General features: G+C 40.0%; 1 protein-coding gene across 1 annotated transcript in view; it reads right to left on the reverse strand.

Moving 5' to 3' along the window:
• LOC126292016 (peroxidase-like) overlaps nt 1-26297 on the reverse strand; it is a 607040-nt gene that overhangs the window by 524010 nt on the left and 56733 nt on the right. The window contains exon 6 of the mRNA XM_049985808.1: nt 22627-22817. Coding sequence (XP_049841765.1) covers nt 22627-22817 — 191 coding nt within the window. The remainder of the gene's footprint in view (nt 1-22626; nt 22818-26297) is intronic.

Consider the following 26297-nt stretch of genomic DNA (forward strand, 5'->3'; position numbering starts at 1 on the left):
TGACACCTGGGGGCTGAGCATGACACGGCGGTCGGTCAGTACCATTTGGCCTTCCAGGCCTGTTCAGGAAGAGTTTAGTTTTAATACTATCATGCAAGTCCATGTAAGAATGGTCAATGCATTCTGGCAACATTCCTTCTCACTTCACACTGATATACATCTATTGTGGTGCTTTATACGGATTGATAAGGCTGTGAATACTGTGGTAATGATAACCACAACACGCAGTTCAGTTAAAGAGGAATGGACATCCCTATAAAGAGCAATCACAGAAGTTGGAGAGACAGATATAGATACCAGGAAGGTAACTGCAAAGAAATCTTAGGTAATAGAAGAAATTCTTCAACTGTTCAGTGAAAGGAGGAAGCACAAAAATTGTCAGCAGGGAAGCAAAGACAAAATGGCTGTAAAAAAAGTGTGAAGAAATTGAAACATAAATGGTTTTCAGACACACTGATTCAACGTATAGATAATTGAAAATAATCTTTGGTGAAATTAAAAACAAAGGTATCAACATTAAGTATGGAAGAATAATATCATTGTTAAATGCAGAGGAGAGAGTGGGTAAGTGTAAAGAGCACACTGAAGGTCTCTACGAGAGAGAGGAGCTGTCTGATGACATGATAGAAGAAGAAATTGGAGTCAGTATGAAAAAGATAAAGGGAATCCAGTATTAGAGTGAGAGTATAACAGAGCTTTGGAAGCCTTGCATTCAAATAAGGTGGAAGGCATAGATAACATTTCCCCAGAAATTCGAAAATATTTTTGGGCTCTTCAAGTTGGTTAGTAGAATCTATGAGGCTGCAGACATTACAGAGGCCTTTCAGAAGAACATGAAGCTCACATTACCAAAGATATCAAGGGCTGATAAATGTCAGAAATTTTGCACAATCAGCTCAACAGCTCATGTATCCCAGTTGGTCATAAGAATATAATGAAATGGAATCGAAAAGAAAGTTGAGGATCTATTAGCTGAAGACAAGTTTGGCTTTAGGAAAGGAAAAGGCACCAGAAGAGGCAGTTCTGATCTTGTGTGTGATAATGGAGGCAAGACTTAAGAAAAATGAAGGCATCCTCATAGAAATTGTCAAACTAAACAAAAAGTGTTGGACACTGTAAAACAGTGGAAGATGTTCAAAATTCTCAGAAAAATAGTTGTAAGTTGCAGGTAAGGACACATGATATACAGTATGAACACAAACAAAAAGACAAAAATAAGAATGGGAAACAAAGGACAAAGTGTTCTGATTAGAAAGGGTATAAGACTTCATCCCTGTAATCTTCCACTCCTGCTTTTCATTCTATGCACCAAAAAACCATTGATCAAAATAAAAGAAAGGTCCAGCTGTGGTACATCTATGTGACTACTCACTGTAGGTTTAAAATATTTTTTCAGCACTCATTCTCTTTCTTCCAACAATTCTTCAATTACATTAACATTATTTCGCAATCTTAGCAACATAGAATCACTATTACATGTATATATGCAATCGGAGAAGGCGTGGTGTAGGGGTAGCATCTTTGATTCGTAATCAAAATGTCTTCGGTTCCGAGTTCGATCCCCGCCACTGCCTAAATTTTGATAAATAATCAGCATTGGCAGCCGAAGACTACCAGCATAAGAAGTCACCTCATTCTGCCAACGGCCTTGTCAAAGAGGGCGGAGGAGCGGACAGAGGTTCAGGGCACTCTCTTGTCCTAGGGGTGGGAAATTGCCCCTGAAGGCGAACGAATCAGCAATGATCAACAACATGAGGATGCAGAAGGCAATGGAAACCACTGCATTATAGACAAATAACATGTATCCACAGGACATGTGGCCTGTAGTTGAAGAAGTGTCATGATGATTTCTCCATTGGCAAAAGATTCCGGAATAGTTCCCCATTTGGATCTCTGGGAGGGGACTGCCAAGGGGGAGGTTAGCATGAGAAAAAGACTGAATAATCAACGAAAGAATAATGTTCTACGAGTCGGGGCGTGGAATGTCAGAAGCTTGAACATGGTAGGGAAACTAGAAAATCTGAAAAGGGAAATGCAAAGGCTCATTCTAGATATAGTAGGGGTCAGCGAAGTGAAGTGGAAGGAAGACAAGGATTTTTGGTCAGATGAGTATCGGGTAATGTCAACAGCAGCAGAAAACAGGTGTAGGATTCATTATGAATAGGAAGGTAGGGCAGAGGGTGTGTTTCTGTGAACAGTTCAGTGACCGGGTTATTCTAATCAGAATCGACTGCAGACCAACACCGACAACGATAGTTCAGGTATACATGCCAACATCGCAAGCTGAAGATGAGCAGATAGAGAAAGTCTATGAGGATATTGAAAGGGTAATGCAGTATGTAAAGGGGGACGAAAATCTAATAGTCATGGGTGACTGGAATGCAGTTGTAGGGGAAGGAGTAGAAGAAAAGGTTACAGGAGAATATGGGCTTGGAACGAGGAATGAAAGAGGAGAAAGACTAATTGAGTTCTGTAACAAGTTTCAGATAGTAATAGCAAATACCCTGTTCAAGAATCACAAGAGGAGGAGGTATACTTGGAAAAGGCCGGGAGATGCACGGAGATTTCAGTTAGATTACATCATGGTCAGACAGAGATTCCGAAATCAGATACTAGATTGTAAGGTGTACCCAGGAGTAGATATAGACTCAGGTCACAATACAGTAGTGATAAAGAGTAGGCTGAAGTTCAAGACATTAGTCAGGAAGAATCTATATGCTAAGAAGTGGGATACGGAAGTTCTAAGGAATGACAAGATACGTTTGAAGTTCTCTAACGCTATAGATACAGCAATAAGGAATAGCGCAGTAGGCAGCACAGTTGAAGAGGAATGGACATTTCTAAAAAGGACCATCACAGAAGTAGGGAAGGAAAACATAGGTACAAAGAAGATAGCTGCAAAGAAACCATGGGTAACAGAAGAAATACTTCAGTTGATTGATGAAAGAAGGAAGTACAAACATGTTCCGGGAAAATCAGGAATACAGAAATACAAGTCACTGAGGAATGAAATAAATAGGAAGTGCAGGGAAGCTAAGATGAAATGGCCGCAGGAAAAATGTGAAGACATCGAAAAAGATATGATTGTCGGAAGGACAGACTCAGCATACAGGAAAGTCAAAACAACCTTTGGTGACATTAAAAGCAACCGTGGTAACATTAAGAGTGCAACGAGAATTCCACTGTTAAATGCAGAGGAGAGAGCAGATAGGTGGAAAGAATACATTGAAAGCCTCTATGAGGGTGAAGATTTGTCTGATGTGATAGAAGAAGAAACAGGAGTCGATTTGGAAGAGATAGGGGATCCAGTATTAGAATTGGAATTTAAAAGAGCTTTGGAGGACTTATGGTCAAATAAGGTAAAAGGGATAGATAACATTCCATCAGAATTTCTAAAATCATTAGGGGAAGTGGCAACAAAACGACTATTCACATTGGTGTGTAGAATATATGAGTCTGGCGACATACCATCTGACTTTCGGAAAAGCATCATCCATACAATTCCAAAGACAGCAAGAGCTGACAAGTGCGAGAATTATTGCACAATCAGCTTAACAGCTCATGCATCGAAGCTGCTTACAAGAATAATATACAGAAGAATGGAAAAGAAAATTGAGAATGCGCTAGGTGACGATCAGTTTGGCTTTAGGAAAAGTAAAGGCTAATAATGGAAGCAAGACTAAAGAAAAATCAAGACACGTTCATAGGATTTGTCGACCCGGGAAAAGTGTTCGACAATATAAAATGGTGCAAGCTGTTCGAGATTCTGAAAAAAGTATGGGTAAGCAATGAGAAGTAGTAGAAATGAGAACAGTGAGAAACTTAACATCAGGATTGATGGTCACAAAGTCAATGAAGTTAAGGAATTCTGCTACCTAGGCAGTAAAATAACCAATGACGGACGGAGCAAGGAGGACATCAAAAGCAGACTCGCTATGGCAAAAAAGGCATTTCTGGCCAAGAGAGGTCTACTAATATCAAATACCGGCCTTAATTTGAGGAAGAATTTTCTGAGGATGTACGTCTGGAGTACAGCGTTGTACGGTAGTGAAACAGTCTGTGGGAAAAACGGAACAGAAGAGAATCGAAGCATTTGAGATGTGGTGCTATAGACGAATGTTGAAAATTAGGTGGACTGATAAGGCAAGGAATGAGGAGATTCTAAGCAGAATCAGAGAGGAAAGGAATATGTGGAAAATACTGATAAGGAGAAGGGGCAGGATGATAGGACATCTGCTAAGACATGAGGGAATGACTTCCATGGTACTAGAGGGAGCTATAGAGGGCAAAAACTGTAGAGGAAGCCAGAGATTGGAATACAAGCAAATAATTGTGGATGTAGGTTGCAAGTGCTACTCTGAGATGAAGAGGTTAGCACAGGAAAGGAATTCGTGGCGGGCCACATCAAACCAGTCAATAGACTGATGACAAAAAAAAAAAAAAAAAAAAAAAAAAAAAAAAAAAAAAAAAAATGCAATCTGAAGCGATGAATGAAGGCAGGGATTCAAACCCACATCTCATGCTCACTAGGCTGAAGTGTTAACCATGATGCCACCCTGATACAGTGGCTTTGTGCAACTGCATGGACTGCCCTAACATACTTCCCACTTCAGTCTGCCTAATGGGTTTGAATCACAGCCTTGGCACAAATTTTCATTTGTCACCTCAGTCTGCATATATGCATCACAGGTATTTGAGGCTTGAAAAGGTATCGGGAACCATATAGTTTCATTATATTTTACAATTATGTGATTCATCTCTACCTGCTAGGGACTGAGCTGTACCCAACAAGCCTTTGAGTTTCCCCTTGTGTTGAAGTTGCGATTGTGTAATGTTTTATTTAAATATTCTTTATTTTGTGTATTATTTTACCATTTGTATCCTGTCTTGTTAAATTCCTGGTCCTATTTTCTCTTTCTGTATTGTGATTACAGCTCTCTTTTGTTTTGCTTGGTCACTCATAACTAGACCTATTTCCATTTTGCCATCTGTGAGGTAATTTGTCCTCTGTGTGTACTTGTTCAAAATATTCTAATAATTTTAGCATTTCCTAACTGTTGCCAAGGAGCTTCTCCTTTACTGTCCAAGGTTGTCTACCAGTAACAGCTTCTAATAAACGTTCTTCTCTGATTGGGTATTCTAAATATTTTGCTTTAAATGCCATTCAGCATAATCCCTATAGCCACTCCAGTTATTATTATAGTATATCTTAGAACCAAGTAATTCTGATTATAATTTCTTCTGTGCTCATTTACTCCAGTGCATGGAGTTAAACATTGCCTCAAAATAATTGTAATTTGTGAAGTCTCCTAATTGTAGCGTACCCTGTTACGCTGCATCCCAATTAAGGTGGCTTACAACAAAATGGTTTTCTTTTGGTCTCACCATACCTCTAGTAACATCTGTTTAAATGCTCCGAGAAACAATACCAGTTTACTTTTCCTGATGGAGTGAAAGTTGGAAATCTGTGATTTATTCCTTTGCAACATACAGCATTGCAGCTGTTGTATTGTAACTTATATTTAGCTTATTCTCTAATTCTTTTTGTATGTGTCTTCTTGTGCATCCATAGTTTACATGATTATTATTTGATAAGTTTTGTGTGCTATACATTTCCTTCCTCTTTCAGTTTAATGTAGATCCTGTATCTACTTTCACAGTAGTCAGTGAAGACAGTAATGTATCTAATAGATATCAACTTCTATCTGTTTCCCCACTGCTTGATGGTCCAATGGTAACTTTTAATTTTGCCAACCATGGTTGCATATTGTTTCTAATTAAAGAATTATTTGTGACTCATTCTTAGTTGCTTTTGTCACCTAACAGTTCATTTTATAAAGCTCTCCCTTTTTCACTAAACTACACTCCTGGAAATTGAAATAAGAACACCGTGAATTCATTGTCCCAGGAAGGGGAAACTTTATTGACACATTCCTGGGGTCAGATACATCACATGATCACACTGACAGAACCACAGGCACATAGACACAGGCAACAGAGCATGCACAATGTCGGCACTAGTACAGTGTATATCCATCTTTCGCAGCAATGCAGGCTGCTTTCCTCCCATGGAGACGATCGTAGAGATGCTGGATGTAGTCCTGTGGAATGGCTTGCCATGCCATTTCCACCTGGCACCTCAGTTGGACCAGCGTTCCTGCTGGGCGTGCAGACCGCGTGAGACGACGCTTCATCCAGTCCCAAACATGCTCAATGGGGGACACATCCGGAGATCTTGCTGGCCAGGGTAGTTGACTTACACGTTCTAGAGCACGTTGGGTGGCACGGGATACATGCGGACGTGCATTGTCCTGTTGGAACAGCAAGTTCCCTTGCCGGTCTAGGAATGGTAGAACGATGGGTTCGATGACGGTTTGGATGTACCGTGCACTATTCAGTGTCCCCTCGACGATCACCAGAGCTGTACGGCCAGTGTAGGAGATCGCTCCCCACACCGTGATGCCGGGTGTTGGCCCTGTGTGCCTCGGTCGTATGCAGTCCTGATTGTGGCGCTCACCTGCATGGCGCCAAACACGCATACGACCATCATTGGCACCAAGGCAGAAGCGACTCTCATCGCTGAAGACGACACGTCTCCATTCGTCCCTCCATTCACGCCTGTCGCGACACCACTGGAGGCGGGCTGCACAATGTTGAGGCGTGAGCGGAAGACGGCCTAACGGTGTGCGGGACGGTAGCCCAGCTTCATGGAGACGGTTGCGAATGGTCCTCGCCGGTACCCCCAGGAGCAACAGTGTCCCTAATTTGCTGGGAAGTGGCGGTGCGGTCCCCTACGGCACTGCGTAGGATCCTACGGTCTTGGCGTGCATCCGTGCGTCGCTGCGGTCCGGTCCCAGGTCGACGGGCACGTGCACCTTCCGCCGACCACTGGCGACAACATCGATGTACTGTGGAGACCTCACGCCCCACGTGTTGAGCAATTCGGCGGTACGTCCACCCGGCCTCCCGCACGCCCACTATACGCCTTCGCTCAAAGTCCGTCAACTGCACATACGGTTCACGTCCACGCTGTCGCAGCATGCTACCAGTGTTAAAGACTGTGATGGAGCTCCGTATGCCACGGCAAACTGGCTGACACTAACGGCGGCGGTGCACAAATGCTGCGCAGCTAGCGCCATTCGACGGCCAACACCGCTGTTCCTGGTGTGTCCGCTGTGCCGTGCGTGTGATCATTGTTTGTACAGCCGTCTCGCAGTGTCCGGAGCACGTATAGTGGGTCTGACACACCGGTGTCAATGTGTTCTTTTTTCCATTTCCAGGAGTGTATATTGTATGAATTTAACTAAATGTAAATGTTCAAATTGCTCTCCAGTCTTTCTTCCACTAATTCTAGGTGATCTAATCTTCAACATTCTTCTGTCGTACCATCTTTTTATAACTTCTTTCCTTTTCTTTTATGAACTGTTTATGATCCAAATATCACCTCTGTAAAAGACTATACTCCACATAAATACCTTCAGAAATGACTTCTTCCTAACATCTAAATTTATGTTCCATGTTAACAAATTATTATTTACCTTTTTACAAATTTTTTCTTGCTATAGCCAGTCAGAATTTTGTATCAACTCTCTTTGATGATTGTCAGTTATTTTCCTGCACAAATACACTCCTGGAAATGGAAAAAAGAACACATTGACACCGGTGTGTCAGACCCACCATACTTGCTTCGGACACTGCGAGAGGGCTGTACAAGCAATGATCACACGCACGGCACAGCGGACACACCAGGAACCGCAGTGTTGGCCGTCGAATGGCGCTAGCTGCGCAGCATTTGTGCACCGCCGCCGTCAGTGTCAGCCAGTTTGCCATGGCATACGGAGCTCCATCGCAGTCTTTAACACTGGTAGCATGCCGCGACAGCGTGGACGTGAACCGTATGTGCAGTTGACGGACTTTGAGCGAGGGCGTATAGTAGGCATGCAGGAGGCCGGGTGGACGTACCGCCGAATTGCTCAACACGTGGGGCGTGAGGTCTCCACAGTACATCGATGTTGTCGCCAGTGGTCGGCGGAAGGTGCACGTGCCCGTCGACCTGGGACCAGACCACAGTGACGCACGGATGCATGCCAAGACCGTAGGATCCTACGCAGTGCCGTAGGGGACCGCACCGCCACTTCCCAGCAAATTAGGGACACTGTTGCTCCTGGGGTATCGGCGAGGACCATTCGCAACCATCTCCATGAAGCTGGGCTACGGTCCCGCACACCATTAGGCCGTCTTCTGCTCACGTCCCAACATCATGCAGCCCGACTCCAGTGGTGTCATGACAGGCGTGAATGGAGGGACGAATGGAGATTTGTCGTCTTCAGCGATGAGAGTCGCTTCTGCCTTGGTGCCAATGATGGTCGTATGCGTGTTTGGTGCCATGCAGGTGAGCGCCACAATCAGGACTGCATACGACCGAGGCACACAGGGCCAACACCCGGCATCATGGTGTGGGGAGCGATCTCCTACACTGGCCGTACACCTCTGGTGATTGTCGAGGGGACACTGAATAGTGCACGGTACATCCAAACCATCATCGAACCCATCTTTCTACCATTCCTAGACCGGCAAGGGAACTTGCTGTTCCAACAGGACAATGCACGTCCGCATGTATCCCGTGCCACCCAACATGCTCTAGAAGGTGTAAGTCAACTACCCTGGCCAGCAAGATCTCCAGATCTGTCCCCCATTGAGCATGTTTGGGACTGGATGAAGCGTCGTCTCACGCGGTCTGCACGTCCAGCACGAACGCTGGTCCAACTGAGGCGCCAGGTGGAAATGGCATGCCAAGCCATTCCACAGGACTACATCCAGCATCTCTACGATCGTCTCCATGGGAGAATAGCAGCCTGCATTGCTGCGAACGGTGGATATACACTTTACTAGTGCCGACATTGTGCATGCTCTGTTGCCTGTGTCTATGTGCCTGTGGTTCTGTCAGTGTGATCATGTGATGTATCTGACCCCAGGAATGTGTCAATAAAGTTTCCCCTTCCTGGGACAATGAATTCACGGTGTTCTTATTTCAATTTCAAGGAGTGTAATATACTGCATCTACTGCTTTTTGTATCTCATTTCCTAGCCAAATTCTCTCAGTATTGCCTGATACAATTTGAGTGTATTCCATTACCCTTATCTTACTTCTGTGGATGCTCATCTTAAAACCTCTAATCAAAGCACTACCCATTCCATTAAACTGCTCTTACAAGTTCTTTCCATCTCTGATAAAATTGCAGTCAGTGACACATCTCATAATTTTTATTTCTCCTTGAAGAACTTTAAATGCTTTTCCAAATATCTTCTTGGTTTCCTTTACTGCTAGCTCAATGTATAGACTGAATAACATCAGGGATAGGCTACAACCCTGTCTGATCCTCTTCTGAACAACTATTTGTCTTTCATGTCCTTTGATTTTTATAACAGCAGTTTGGTTTCCACACAAATTGCAAATAAACTTTTGGTCTCTGTTTTTTATCCCTGCTAGCATCAAAATTTCAAAGAACATATTCCAGCCAAAATTGCCAAAATCTACAATTAATGAAAGTTTTTTAAATCTATTTCCTAATATAAATAACAGTATCAGTATTGCCTCTTGTGTTACTACAGTTCTCCATAACCCAAAGTGATCTTCCTTGAGGTCAGCTTCTATCAGTTTTTTTCCATTTTTCTGTAAGTAATGTGTGTCAGTATTTTGTAACCATCACTTATCAAACTGATGGTTTGATAATATTATCACCTGCCAGTACCTGCTTTCTTTAGAAGTAGAATTATTACATTCTTCATGTAGTCGATGAGTATTTTGCCCATCTCATGTATCTTGTACACTAAATGGAGTAGTTTCGTTGTGGCTGACTCTTCCGGTATCATAGAAACTTTGCACGAATGTTGTCTACACCATGGCTCTTGGTGTGTTTCAGTGCTCTGTTAAGTTGTTCTCATGGTGTAAATATGCAAGAGAACTTCTTACAGGTGTGAATAATGTAAGGGTAAAGAGAAACCACTCATCAAACAGCAGAGGCATTTAGCTATCAAAAGACACACACAATAGAGTATAAAACTTTGCTAGGTTTTGGACGAAATGCTTTCATTAGTTAGAGGACAAACACACACACACAAACACATACACATACACAATCCTAGCCTAGATCCTCCCTTCTCAAAAAGTGGTATTCTGTTATCCACTCAACATACACAACATCCGAGTCCATCGCTATGTGACTCCCACTCTCATATCCTTGCCACATGGCTCATATCTCTGGAGGAGATCCTAGTGCAAGACTTGCCCATTTCAACCACCCAGGAAACCTTATTACAATCCTGTCATAGCCTTATACACCCATCAGAGATAGTGCCTCCTATGAAAACAGCCGTGTACCAGCAAAGGATTTCATGTGGACACATCCACCAACCCACTGTCAACCGGAATGGCCACTGCCAAACTGTCGCTTAGAACAAAGTTGACCATGCTGTGGCAAAATGCCATGCCGAGTACACCACAAGTACCCATGTCATCTGGATCCTCCCCTCCAGCACCAGATTTTCTAAACTATGTAGCAGGGAGTTATAATTGCCATACATCCTTCACTCCCATAATCCTCCTAGCCTTAATTTCAAACCAACTATCTTCTTACCCTTTACCAGAGAGTTTTCCCTTTCTCCCTCCTCTGTCATGTCATAGTCACCCTCTCCTAATCCATGACTCCATGCCATCTTCAGGTACTGCACCCCTTCCCCTGTGGTACCCATGTGTCACATGCCTAGCCTGTGCTCCTGCCACCCCTCCCTCCTGCTTTCGTGTCCTGCATTCCTGCTGTTTCTCTCCAAGCCACTAGCTACCCACCTCCCACCTCCAACCTATCCTGCTTGTTTCAGCTTCCATCTCTACCATAACCCCCACCCCCTCATTGCAACATAAGCCCATGCAAGTGTGTGTTTCTCTGTGTGTGAATTTGTACTATCATTCACCGAATTCTTCTGAAATCTGACAGAGTTTTAGTTCCCTTTTGTGTGTCTGTTGATGACTCAATGCTAATGCTATTGCCTCCAGCTTCATTTCCTTCCACCTTTCAGCTTGCCCTTCTTTGCTTACCATTCGGCTTGCCATGCAAGTCCACGATATTCGTACAGCTGTTTCTCTTTTCTCCAAAGGTCTCTTCAATTTTTTTACAGGTGGCGTTTATCATTCCCCTAGTTATGCAACTTTCTACAGTCTTCCATTTGTCTTCTAGCCATTCCTGTTTAGTCATTTACCTCACTCCATAAATCTAATTTTTTTGACATCTGTATTTCTTTTCACCTGCTTCATTCACTGAATTTTCATATTTCCCCAGTCTTCAATTGAATTCAATATCTTATTTGTTATCCAAACATCTCTACAATGCCTCACCTTTTTACTCATTTGATCCTGTGCCATGTTCACTATTTCATTACTTAAAGCTACCCACTCATCTTCTATTGTACTCTTTTCCACTTTTTCAGCCAACTGTTGCTTAATGCTCCCTCTGAAGCTCTTACATACCTCTTTCTTTCAATTTATCCAGTTCCCACCTCCTTAATTTCTGCAGTTTTTTCATTTTAACCTCAGTTCATAACCAATAACTTATTCCTGGAGTCCATATCTGCCCATGGAAATGTTTTGTAGTTTAAAATATATTTTCAAAATCTCTGTCTTACCATTATATAATCTATCTGAAATTGTCCATTTTTCCCTTGGTTTTGGAATTTGGAATTTTTTGTGTTAGTACATGACTACTGTCTTTTTGATTAAATACTGAAGAATTTTGCTATATTGTTTGTTGGGGGGGTTTGATGTCCAAATGTTCAAAGTGTGTGAATTCCTAAGGGATCAAACTGCTGAGGTCATCTGTCCCTAGACTTACACACTATTAAAACTCACTTACACTAAGAACAACACACACCCACGCTCGAGGGAGGAGTCGAACCTCCAGCGGCAGGGTCTGCGCAATACGTGATGTGGCGCCTCAAACAGCATGGTCACTCTCTGTGGCCTATTTTGAAGTATTCGTTAGACTTATCCCTCTGCATTTAATAAAGCTCTCTCTTGCTAATACAAGTTACTTTGGTTCCAGATGTTTCTTGTCATTTTTCTTAGCTTCCACAATAATTTGCGTTTTTTTGTAAAACAAAACTGCAATAAAGATGTAAGAATATTTTACAGAAAAAAATTAAATTTGTCATTGACTGTACATCATAGGTGTACTACTTCCCATTACTCACCTTGTTAATTCTATCTCAAAAATGTAACTGAGTCAACTTGTACCAGTCTCTGAATTTTTTTTTTTTTTTTTTTTTTTTTTTTTTTGGTTAAACCTCATAGATGGGGATGCTTTATTGCTGCCATTTGACCATCACAATCAGACAAACCATTTATTATGGGGCTCATATCTATTTCATTGAAGGCAGACAGATTTAAAAATCATTGAAGTACCATATCCTTCAGTCCTGTGAGGTCAAAACGAAGATGGACATCAGAAACTGTAGATGCCCTCAATCAGGATTATCTGAGATGAAGTCAGTATTGAAATCTCCATGCATTACTTCTTGGGTATTTAGACAAAGTGTTACTAGCAAACCTCCCTGCTTTCTTAATGATGTTTAAGGTGTTTCCTGCCAGGGACTACAGACAGTCAGAACTGCTGCCTTGTTTGTTAACCAGTCTGTTACTGAAGGACATCACTCAAGGACCTGTTCAATTCAGTACTCACTGATCTATGGCCTAGTGCTTTATTACACTTTTTTATACACTGAGGTGACAAAAGTTATGGGGTATCTTAACATCAAGTTGGATTTCCTGTTTGTAGTGCGTAGCACAGCAGCTGGACATGGCATGGACTTATGATGCTGTAGAAAGTCCCCTGCAGAAATATTGAGACTTCTGCCTCTATAGCTGTTCATAAATGCTGAAGTGTTGCCCATGCAGGATTTTGTGCAAAACCTGACCTCTCAATTATGTCCCATAAATGTTCAATGGAATTCATATCAGGTGATCTGGGACCCAATTGTTCACTCAAACTGTCCAGAATGTTCCTCAAACCAATCATGAACAACTATGGCCCAGTGACATGTCACACTGTCATCCATAAAAATTCCATTGTTGTTCATAAACATGATGTTCATGAATGGCTATAGATGGTCTCCAGTTAGCTGAACATAACCATTTCCAGTCAATAATCAGTTGACTTGGACCAGAGGACCCAGTCCATTCCATGTAAACACAGCTACCACCAGCTTGCTCCAGTCCTCTGTTGGCAACTTAGGTCTATGGTTTTGTGGTGTCTGTGCCAGACTTAAACCCTACCATCAGCACTTACCAACTGACATCAGGACTCATCTGACCAGGCAGCTGTTTTCCAGTCACAGAGGGTCCAACAGATATAATCATAAGCTCAGGAGAGGTGCTGCAGGTGAAGTTGTGCTATCTGCAAAGGCACTCGTGTTGGTTGTCTGCTGCCAAAGCCAATTAATGCCAAATTTCACTATACTGTCCTAACATATACATTCATTGTACACCACACATTGAATTCTGCAGGTATTTCATAGATCAGTAATTGTCTATTAACACTGACAACTCTACACCACTGCTCTCATCGTTAAGTTAAGGCCATCAGCCATGGCATTGTCTGTGGTGAGAGGTAATGCATGAAATTTGGTGTTCTCAGCACACTGTGGATCTCTGGATATTTAAGCCTCTAGTGATTTCCAAAATGGAATGTCCAATGCATCTAGCTTCAACTGCTATTCCACATTCTAAATCTGATAATTGCTGTTGTGTGCCATAATCTGAACAGAAACCTTTAACATGAATCACCTGAGTACAAATGTCAGTTCCACCACTGTGCTGCCATTTTATACCTTGTCTATTTCATACTACTGCCATCTGTATATGTACATATCACTATCCCGTGGCTTTTTATACCTCAGTGTATATTGACTCTCACCCATTTCTCATTACATTTCTACAATAAAGTGATACTAACTTGTACATACCTAGGAGTGTCTGTTTGACTGATTTGACATCCAAATGATGTTTTCTTATGGATACCACATCTGTGGAAATTTCTGTAGGTTTTTCAATAACCAGTATTATGAGAAGCTTATTTTTCTTTTTTAAAAATTTGATATGTTTTGATGAAACATTCTAAATCTGTCATGACTGTTTCTCTTTGTATTGTACAAACTGCTGTTGTTTTGTTTCTGCAATGATGGTTGCAACTGTGTCTGTAGCTATTTCCCTCCTCTTTCTTTCAGGAACAGTTATCCAGAAAAAGACTTAGTGAAAAAATTGGAAATCATTTAAGAATACATCCAATAACATTTTCTGCTGTTACTCAACACATTTTTCCTCTAGTGAGTTTTCTCAAAAAGAACCCCACTGTCCCTGAAAACTCACCAGTTCACTTGCATGACACTAGACATAAGAACAAGACACAGCATAATTTAAAAAATCTGTTTCTGGGGCAGAGAGGTACCAAGTATACTGCTGCAAACATTTTCAGCCTTCTTACCAGTGAGCATAAGTACTTAAAGAATAGTGAATTCCTTTTAGAAACATATTATGCCAATTTATCTTGAAAAACTTATTCCATTCTGTTGAGGAATTTGTGTATGAAAACTTACCAAAGAAAAGATACAGCTAAATAGTTTCATAGTTGCGAATGTGAATACAAGAATTTTGTGTAGATCATGTTATAGGCATTCAAACACGATGTAGTGTGTGTGTGTGTGTTTTTATTTTTATTTTACGTTGAATCTCTGAACTGATTATCATGTAGTATAACAACTATGCCTAAACTGTTTGAAAATTTCACTACTGAAAAGTGGAGATAATGATTTGTCAAATGTTGATTTAAGTATTTTATGCAGATCATGTTCTTTTCATTCAGACGTTTTTATTGTATATAGTATCACTTAACTGATTTCCGCTACTATGATGACAACTATGGCCACCAAACTGTTCTGAACATGTCCTATTTGAAGAGGAAAGATAATAATCATTTATTATTTTCTTTCTAGTAATGTAGTATCCATTGAGTACTAAAATGTAACTGAGTTATCTAAATGTGTGCAATCATTATCTTGATGTGGTCCACATCCATGGCAAATTCATCCCTGTATAAATGCAGGGGACATGAAGAAATAAGTAAATAGATTCAGGTATAGTCCCTCCTGTGTAGGGTGTGTCCATACAAAAGGTGGTGATGCATTAATTGCACCCATATGTGAACATAATTGTGGATCCAACTTTGATCATTTGAGTATTTTAAACTATGAGTAACATAAACATCAAGAGAAAAAAGAAAAAAGAAAGGACATTTAGAAGAATTAAGTGGGAGAAGAGAGAGTAGATACTGCTCTGACAGATATAACATTTATAAATAACACTTACTTATTAACCGTGGCAGGAAATCCGTGTAAGCTATGTGTTGATACTCAGCAATAACAATCCTGCGAGCCTCCTGGTACAGCTTCTCATCATTCCAGTGTGGGTTCACAGCAGACAACTGGTCAGCCACTCGGTTGTGTTCTCGCACAAACAAAATTGTCTCCAAGGCCACGAGTGGGTTCTGGTTCACACGGTCATCACCTGGACAAACAGTTCCATCCTAGAATTTAGTCACTGTAGTTTGTGGCCACATGTAATCGTATTTTGTCTAAAGAAACTAATTTTGTCACACACACACACACACACACACACACACACACACACACACACACACACAATGGCTCTGTTTTTCTGTGAACTTTCCTATTATAACTATATCATATTTTGTAAAATATCCAAATGTGATAGAACAAAACAGACATAATTTTCAGAATCAGCTTTACAAGTTGACTGTAGAGCACATATATTTGAGAAATCATCTGTTAAAAAGTTTAAATGTGGATGTTTGTGATATATGAGTATTGCTTGATTGGTTTTGACTACATTCCATTACCCTTGTTTCGCTTTTGTAGGTGATCATCTTAAAATCCCTCTTTATTCAATGGTTCTTCCAAGTCCTCTGCAATTTCTGACAGAACTACAATGTAATCAGCAAGCCTCAATTTTTTATGTTGTCTCTGTGAACTTTAATTACCTTTTCATAGTTTTCTTTGGTTTCTTTCACAGTCTGATCAATATATGGATTAAATAATCTTGGTGATAGGGTACAGCACTATTCCACTCCCTTCTCAACTACTTTCATATTCTTCACCTCTTATAACTGCAGTTTGGTTTATGTACAAGTTGTGGGTAACCTTTTGTGTCTTGTATTCTATCCCTGCTACTTCCAGAATTTCAAAATGTGTACACTGGTCATGCAGATTTATTGTATGATTAAATGATGATGGCATCCTCTTGGGTAAAATATTCTGGAGGTAAAATAGTCCCCCATTTGGATCTCTGGGTGGGGATTACTCAGGAGGATGTCGTTATCATGAGTAAGAAAACTGGCATTCTATGGATAGGAGTATGGAATGTCAGACCCCTTAATCAGGCATGTAGATTAGAAAATTTAAAAAGGGAAATGGATAGGTTAAAGTTAGATATAGTGGGCATTAGTGAAGTTTGGTGGCAGGAGGAACAAGACTTTTGGTCAGGTGAATACAGGGTTATAAATACAAAATCAAATAGGGGTAATGGAGTAGCTTTAATAATGAATAGGAAAATAGGAGTGTGAGTAAGCTACTACAGACAGCATAGTGAGTGCATTATTGTGGCCAAGATAGACACGAAGCCCAAGCCTACTACAGTAGTACAAGATTATATGCCAACTAGCTCTGCAGATGACGAAGAAATTGATGAAATGTATGATGAGATAAAAGAAATTATTCAGGTAGTGAAGGGAGATGAAAATTTAATAGTGATGGGTGACTGGAATTCGACAGTAGGAAAAGGAAGAGAAGGAAACGTAGTAGGAGAATATGGATTAGGGCTAAGAAATGAAAGAGGAAGCCGTCTGGTAGGAATTTTGTGAAGAGCATAACTTAATCATAGCTAACACTTGGTTTAAGTATCATGAAAGAAGGTTGTATACATGGAAGAACCCTGGAGATACTAGAAGGTTTCAGATAGATTATATAATGGTAAGACAGTGCATTAGCAACCAGGTTTTAAATTGTAAGACATTTCCAGGGGCAGATGTGGACTCTGACCACAATCTATCGGTAATGAATTGTAGATTAAACTGAAGAAACTGCAAAAAGGTGGTAATTTAAGGAGATGGGACCTGGATGAACTGAAAGAACCAGAGGTTGTTCAGAGATTCAGGGAGAGCATAAGGGAACAATTGACAGGACTGGGAGAAAGAAATACAGTAGAAGAAGAATGGGTAGCTTTGAGGGATGAAATAGAGAAGGCAGCAGAGGATCAATAGGTAAAAAGACAAGGGCTAATAGAAATCCTTGGGTGACAGAAGAGATACTGTATTTAATTGATGAAAGGAGAAAATACAAAAATGCAGTAAGTGAAGCAGGCAAAAAGGAACACAAACATCTTAAAATGAGATCGACAGGAAGTGCAAAATGGATAAGCAGAGATGGCTAGAGGTCAAATGTAAGGATGTAGAGGCTTATCTCATGAGGGGTAATATAGACACTGCCTACAGGCAAATTAAAGAGACTTTTGGAGAAAAGAGAACCACTTGCATGAATATCAAGAGCTCAGATGGAAACCCAGTTCTAAGCAAAGAAGGGAAAGCAGAAAGGTGGAAGGAGTATATAGAGGGTCTATACAGGGGCATTGTTCTTGAGGACAATAGTATGGAAATGGAAGAGGATGTAGATGAAGGTGAAATAGGAGATATGATACTGCGTGAAGAGTTTGACAGAGCATTGAAAGACCTGGGGCGAAACATGGTCCCGGGAGTAGATAACATTCCATTAGAACTACTGATAGCCTTGGCAGAGCCAGTCCTGACAAAACGCTACCATCTGGTGAGCAAGATGTATGAGACAGGGCGAAATATCCTCAGACTTCAAGAAGAATATAATAATTCCAATCCCAAAGAAAGAAGGTGTTGATAGATGTGAAATTACCGAACTATCAGTTTAATAAGTCACAGCAGCAAAATACTACTGCAAATTCTTTACAGATGAATGGAAAAACTGGTAGAAGCCAACCTTGGGGAAGATCAGTTTGGATTCCGTAGAAATGTTGGAACATGTGAAGCAATACTGACCCTACAACTTATCTTAGAAGAAAGATTAAGGAAAGACGAAGATACATTTCTAGCATTTGTAGACTTAGAGAAAGCCTTTGACAGTGTTGATTGGAATACTCTTTTTCAAATTCTGAAGGTGGCAGGGGTAAAATACAGGGAACAAAGGCTATTAACAATTTGTTCAGAAAGCAGATGGCAGTTGTAAGAGTTGAGGGACATGAAAGGGAAGCAGTGGTTGGGAAGGGAGTGAGACAGGGTTGTAGCTTCTCCCCAATGCTATTCAATCTGTATTTTAAGCAAGCAGTAAAGGAAACAAAAGAATAAATTGGAGTAAGCATTAAAATCCATGGAAAGAAATAAAAACTCTGAGGTTTGCCGATGACGCTGTAATTCTGTCAGTGACACCAAAGGACTTTGAAGAGCAGTTGAACGTAATGGACAGTGTCTTGAAAGGAGGGTGTAAGATGAACATCAACAAAAGCAAAATGAGGATAATGAAATGTAGTCGAATTAAGTTTGGTGATGCTGAGGGAATTGGGTTAGAAAATGAGACACTTTAAGTAGTAAAAGAATTTTGTTATTTGGGGAGCAAAATAACTGAAGATGGTCGAAGTAGAGAGGATATAAAATATAGTCTGGCAATGGCAAGGCAAGCATTTTTGAAGAAGAGAAATTTGTTAACATCAAGTACTGATTTAGGTGCTCGAAGTTGATTCTGAAAGTATTTGTATGGAGTATAGCCATGTATGGAAGTGAAACATGGACGATAAATAGTTTAGACAAGAAGAGAATTGAAGCTTTCAAAATGTGGTGGTTTAGAAGAATGCTGAAGATTAGATGGGTAGATCACATAACTAATGAGGAGGTACTGAATATAATTGGGGAGAAGAGGAATTTGTGGCACAACTTGACTAGAAGAAGGGATTGGTTGGTATGACATGTTCTGAGGCATCAAGGGATCACCAATTTAGAACTGGAGGGCAGTGTGGATGGTAAAAATTGTAGAGGGAGACCAAGATATGAATACACTAAGCAGAGTCAGAAGGATGTAGTCTGCAGTATGTATTGGGAGATGAAGAAGCTTACACAGGATAGAGTAGCATGGAGAGCTGCATCAAACCAGTCTCAGGACTGAAGACCACAACAACAAATGTGAGTGTAATAACATGCAATGATTTTTAAGGTGAAACATCAATAAATAGAAGTAGTTTTAATTTAGCCTGCGCCTACATAAAGTCTGGATCCAAAGGAAGTATGGAGAAGGCGTATTTGAATTCGTGGAGTCTAGTGCCAAGTCATACTAACGATTTTGTACCACGTGAATCTAGATACCCACGGCCGTTAAGAATTAGCAAAGTTATAAAGTGTTGTTGTTGTTATTGTTGTTGTTGTTGTTGTTGTGGTCTTCAGTCTGATGGCTGGTTTGATGCAGCTCTACAAGATACCCTATCCTATGCAAGCTTCTTCATATCTGAGTGACTATTGCAACCTATGTCTCTCTGAATCTGCTTACTGTATTCATCTCTTGGTCTCCCTCTACAGTTTTTACCCCAAATGCTTCCCTCCAGTACTAAATTGATGATCCCTTGATGTCTCAGAATGTGTCCTACCAACTGATAACTTCTTTTGGTCAGGTCGTACCACAAATTTCTCTTCTTCCCAATTCTATTCAGTACCTCCTCATTAGGTATGTGATCTACACATCTAATCTTCAGCATTATTCTGCAGCATGCATTTCAAAAGCTTATATTCTCTTCTTGTCTAAATTATTTATCATCCATGTTTCACTTCCATACATGGCTACACTCCATACAAATATTTTCAGAAAGGACTTCCTGATTCTTAAATCTTTACTCAATGTAAATAAATTTCTCTTATTCAGAAATGTTTTTCTTCTCAGTGCCAGTCTACATTTTATACCCTCCCTACCTCAACCATCATCTGTTACCATGCTTCCCAAATAGCAAAGCACATTTACTACTTTAAGTGTCCGATTTACTAATCTAATTCCCTCAGCATCGATTTAATTCAAGTGCATTTCATTATCCCATTTTGCTTTTGTTTGTGTTGAGTGTACACTATATTCTCAAAAGTATCCAGACACCTATTAGTGGATATTAGTATGGACTCTGTCCTTCCTGTGCCTTTATGGTGGCTTCAACTCTGTTGGGGACACTTTTAATGAGAGGTGTCAGAATGTTTGTGGAGAAATGGCTACCCATTCTTCCTCAACACCCAGAGCCAGGAAGATAGCAATGTTAGACACTGGGCTCTGGAGTGAAGTGGATGTTATAATTCATCCTAAAGGTGTTCCATTGATTTCAGACAAGGACTCTAGGCAGGTTAGTCCATTACAGGAATGTTATTGCACTCAAACCATTGCCCCACACATGCAGCTTTATGACACGGTGCATTGTGCTGCTGGTACAAACAGGTTCCATGTCCGAACTCTTCCTGTATTGTACAAAATCATGTAATGCTGAAAATTGTACTCACATACTTCCACATCAAGCATTCTCTCAAGTGGAATAAAGATACCACACATTAACTACAAAAAACAGCCACATACTGTAACAGTATTTCCTCGATGCTTCGCTGTTAACACTACACGTGATGGCACATAAAGTTCTCCGAGCACTCACGAAATGTGACACTTGCAATGGAATGCCACAGGGCTCAGCAAGATTCATAATTGTAAATCATCTGTTTCTGGACATCCTCTGTCCAGTAGCACTGCTATTTACACCACTTCATGCATCAGTTTGCATTGGCTACACTTCCAGTCCATCAGTACATAAGGTTTGGCTGGTGTCAGTTTAGCTGTGGCTGTCCCTTTGCATTTTCACTCCACAACCACATCTACAATCTGCATACAAGTCTCACTTTATTACCTGTTAACTACACCTTGCTGCCTCAGGAAGTGTCATTATCAGCCTATGTTTCTCTTAGTCAAGTTGTATCATGAGACCCTTTTTGGTCTAGTTTGATCTGGTGCCTCTACCTGTGTTGCCCAATGTAGTCATCTGACCTTCAGAATTCTTCTGTAATGACATGCTTCAAAAGCTTCTCATCTACTCTTATCTGTACTGTACATGGTTCATGTTTCATTTGCATGTACACCTATGTACGACACAAATAGTTGGAGACAAGACTACTCAACACTTTAATTCATATTTGATATTCAAATACTTCTCTTTTTCATAAAAAGTTTTCTTACTGTTGCCAGCTTGTATTTTATGTCCTCTTTATGTTTACTGCTGGCAGTTACCTCGCTGCCCAAATAATGAAACTCATCTAATATTGTCAGCACTGCATCAATGATAAGTGTAGCACATGGTGAGGAAATAAGATATAGGGTGGAAACTTAAAAATTCTTAGGTGTTCATATTGATTACAATTTAAACTGGAAAAGGCACATATTGGAACTTGTAAAACAACATATATCAGCTACACTTGTACTTAGAATCACTGCAGATCCTGGGAAAAGACAAATAAGTAAGATGATATAGTTTGCATATTTTTGTTCTGTAATTTTCTGGAGTAACTCATCTTTAAGAAAGGAAGTCTTCATTGCTCAAAAATGTGCTGTGGTGCACATCCACAATCATCTTGTAGACATCTGTTTAAGGAGTTGCGCATTCTAACTGCTATTTCCCAGTATATTTATTGTCACATGAAGTTTGTTGTAAATAATCCACTACAGTTCAAAACAAACAATGAAGTACATAATTACAATACCTAAAAAAATGACATTCACTAATCCATATTAAGTTGTCTTTAGCACTTAAAGGGGTGCACAATGCTCCAACAAAAACTTTTTACCTCCTGACGGACAGCAAAGTAATATTTGAGATCAAATTGAAAAGGTTTCTCCTTGAAAAGTCCTTCTGTTCTGTAGAAGAATTCCTGTTATTATTATGTATAAAAGGCGGTCATTAGGAATTACTTACTCACATCTGTGTGTCCTATATATTCAGTTTGCAGCCACATTTATTAATTTTAAATGTGAAAGTAAAATGACTCATTCCACACCATTATGAGTTATCATACAAAATGACCTGTGGAACATTAAACTACCTAACTATAGATGTCTGTCAGTTCAGTTGACCCTTGCAAGTCCCTTGCCGTCTACGACAGAAGAATTTTAGGTAATTACATATGAACTGAAGTTAGAAATGAGGCCATCCTCACCAGCAAGAAAGCATGTTTCATCAGAGGGCACACTGCAAGAGGCTACTGAGTCGCTGACCTGGGGCAACACTTTTCTGCCATCAGCAAGGACCCGTGTCGTAAGTCGCCCTCCACTGAATTCCCTTATTCTAGTTGCATGCCTCTCATCAGATCCATACATGAAAGAAGCATCTAGATAGTGGCTTGCAGAGCTAACCTGAAACACAAAGTGACAGTTAGTAACCAGATCTAATAGCAAGTGAAGATGTGCATGTGGAGCCATACGTACTGATTGTGCAGGGCCCAAGTATCCTCCCATTGTGTACGTCTTCATTGTCCTCACGACACTCATACACTTTACTCCTTTTTCTGTGTAAAACTCATCATCCTCTGGTATTTTAACTGGGTAGCAGCCAACACTGATGTCCTTACATGGGAGGGCAGTTGCATTATGTGAGCAGCACATTATGTACTGTCCATCTGAAATATACAGCATAGTGTCACCAGGAAGATACAGTGATCTTTTTTATAATTTAATGAACAAAGCACAGCTTACAGCATGGGCTTTTATTGCAACTACCAATTTACACCTCAGTAGGCCACCATCAGAAGAAAACTATGGAAACAATGTCAGCATCGGTCACTGGAATCAGTGAGCACTTGTCAAACAGATGGTACTGTGGACTGCTACCATCCTCTTTTTATATTAGATGTGAAGATGCCCATTAGAGTAAAAAAAAATGTGATCTAGATTGTGGTATGTTCACACAACACAAAATATTTTACATTATATACTAGCCAAAGTAGTTATCACAATGTCACAGCACTATTGGTGTGACATACTTAAATCTTTTAGAAGTGCTCATTGATTCTGCAACAGAACTACACTGTCACACTCATTTTAGCATAAAAGCTGATCCACTAATGCCACACTCATTTTAGAGAAGAACACAATACACCTGATCAGCATTTCACTGCTTAATACTACCAGGTCAATTATATTAATATACACATGTATCAATAGAAAATACTGTTGCATTTGTATGTTGCTTACTCACGAAATTCTTGAATATTTATTTCAAATATCTGAAAATTTCATATATTAAGACAAAAAATGACATTTCTCAAAAATGTGAATACAATTTCAATGCTGTTTTATTAAAAATGAGACTTTTTCTTGAACATATGTGATCATAAAAATGTATGAAAAACTATGTTGTAAACTGAAGAGAGTTTTTCATAGCATGAACTATATGAAATTAAATATCAAGTTTGTACACCAAAACTGCAAGTTGTAATATATTTGTAACCATTATTTTTTCTGAAATTTTTTTTTATTGTTAGAGTCAGTAATTCAAAATAACTGAAATTCCTTCCATTTTCACAAAAATATTGTTATTAATGCCACTAAAGTCAAATAAAAGACCCTTTGTGATATGTGGCCCAAGTATAAAATTCTTCTATTTAAAAGTTAAAATCTGGATGTAAAAAGTTTACTCTAACAAGGTCGTTGACATTCACTGCAAATTGTATTAAAGAATAATTGTAACAAGATCCCCTTTTATGACTTGTGAATATTATCTTTAGGCATTTGCAATATGTAATTTTTTTAAGCAGTATTATGTATAGAATTGTACATGTGGTTGAGCAGAGCCATTGATGGCAAGTTACTGCAGTAAAGGTTGAATTGTATTAAAGATGGAAATTGATATAAATGCCAACCAAAGAACTGAAGAAGGAGAAATGTAACTATTTAATTGAATACTTGAAAACTCAAAAACTTGGAAATCTTTTTACTGCAGTCATTATACCACTGAATGACTCAGCAGTTTCTCCATTAAATTACAGAGCATAAATCCTTCTTCTTCTTCTAATATTTCAGCTGTGTACCATTTGGCCATCTTCAGAAGACTGGCCCTACACTTGTCCCATCCCTTTAAACCCATGGACCATTCCAATCTGCATGTGGCTATAGATATACAAGCACCGGAGGTGTTGACTGACAGCAAAGATGCATGAGTTTCATTTTTGGTTATGTGGTTGATCTACATTGGGAAGTCAATGTATAATTCTGAGTTACACTGTAGCAAAGCCTTTGAAAGTTTATTAAATTAAATTTTGGATTCGGACCTTAAACTGGTATATATTTAAAATTATTCATCAAATGAATTTCAACTGCTTCTTTCACTGCCGTGTCCCAAAAAGATGAATTTGATACAAGGAGTTCGACATTTTTGTACAGCATAGAGTGACAAGTGACAATGTATTGCTCTGCCAAGGCTGGGGGTATTGGGCTGTATGAGGCAGGTGTACCTGAAATGTTCCATGCACTTTTCAAGGACTGTATGAACCACCTGCCTGACATATGAAAGACCACACACTCAGGGGAACTTTTAAACCCAAGCAGTCAGTAGCATTAAATTATCTTTAGTGGAAGCCAAGAATGCTGCTGTCTTCAATGGAGGGAGAACAAACACTTATTTTAGACTAGATTAGAATCTGTCATATTTTTGTTGATAGCTTCCCGCCGATGGTAGGAAAAAATGAATTAAAACTTTTCTTTGTCGTCTTTTGTATTCCTTAGGCCGATTTTTGGTTTTATTCATAGTTCCTTTGTATCTGCTGTGGAGAATATCCACTACCTTCAAAAGCTGTTTTACGTGTAGAAGTTCCTTTTGCAGACTGCCCTCATCAGCAATGAAATGTGCTCTGGGTATTAAAGTTCTGAGAACACTCATTGCCTGGGAAGTACAGTGGCAGCTGTTTGAAAATAAAGATCAGCATGCATTGGCTTCTGATATAGCACACATACCAAAGTACTACAATCTTTAGGCTGAACCAAAATATAAAAATAGAAGGTAACCCTCCTATCCCTCCTATTTTATTTCCATTGTGAAGTGGATTTGCCAATGGATGGGGTTCAAATGGTTTTAAAATTCTTGTTATTTATCTTCACTACAGAGCCACACTATGAATGTGTCATGAACATAGCCTCAAACTACTGTGGTTTACAGACTAGCAGTTTCCAGCGTCTTTTCCTCAGAGTACTCCATAAACAAATTGGACTCCAAAGGTGACAGGTGACTACCCAAGGTGACACCATCAGTCTGTTCAAAAAATTCATTACTAAATATAAAGTATGTCGAGATCATAACAGGTCTAAATAAAGCTGAGACCTCTTTACTAAAACTTTTGCCAAGTAAGGGCTCTGACAGGGAAACCTTTGTGAATAAAGGCATCACATCCAAGTTGACTATTAAATCAGTGATTTAACCCTTGCAATATCAAGGTGTGGATGGGTAATTTGGGCTCATTTTTTAAAAATATTGTAATCTAATCAGTTACTTTATACACTGCCACAAAAAATTGATCTCCTGGAAAGATGACATCAATTTTGTTCTGATCATGGCATATGCCACCTGGAGCATAGTGGATTTACTGATAATGGTTTCAACATCGTCCACCAACAGGAAGCATAGTGGCATGGCTACCAGAGTACCATCTGTGTCTGTCCTTTAACAGGGAATGCTCACAGCCAGGAGGTTCAGTGTGGTGCAAATGTGTGAAAAAGCAAGCAACCATGACATGGACATGCACTTGTGCTTCGTACAGCCAACTGAGTGAGTTCGAAAAGGGGTCAAATTTTGGTCTCCCAAGTGGAAGGATGGTCCTAGAGAACAGCTGTGCAAGTTATATGTGCTGCATCAGTTGTGCAACAATACTGGTATCTGTGAACTCGTGAACATTCAAACACCCTTAGATGAGTTTCTGGACATCCACATAGCATAGACATGTTCCAGGATCATTGTATTGTAAGGTCAGCACTGTCGGATTGTACAGCTTCCACAGCACAGATAAGAGGGCTTGTGAGCTCAGTCATGTCAATGTGAACTGTTACAAACCAGGTATTAGCAGTGGGACTACAATCACTCACGCTCCTAGCCCATCATCCACTCACGC

Source organism: Schistocerca gregaria, chromosome 9 (genome assembly GCF_023897955.1).
Source record: "Schistocerca gregaria isolate iqSchGreg1 chromosome 9, iqSchGreg1.2, whole genome shotgun sequence".
Classification (NCBI taxonomy): Eukaryota; Metazoa; Arthropoda; class Insecta; order Orthoptera; family Acrididae; genus Schistocerca; species Schistocerca gregaria.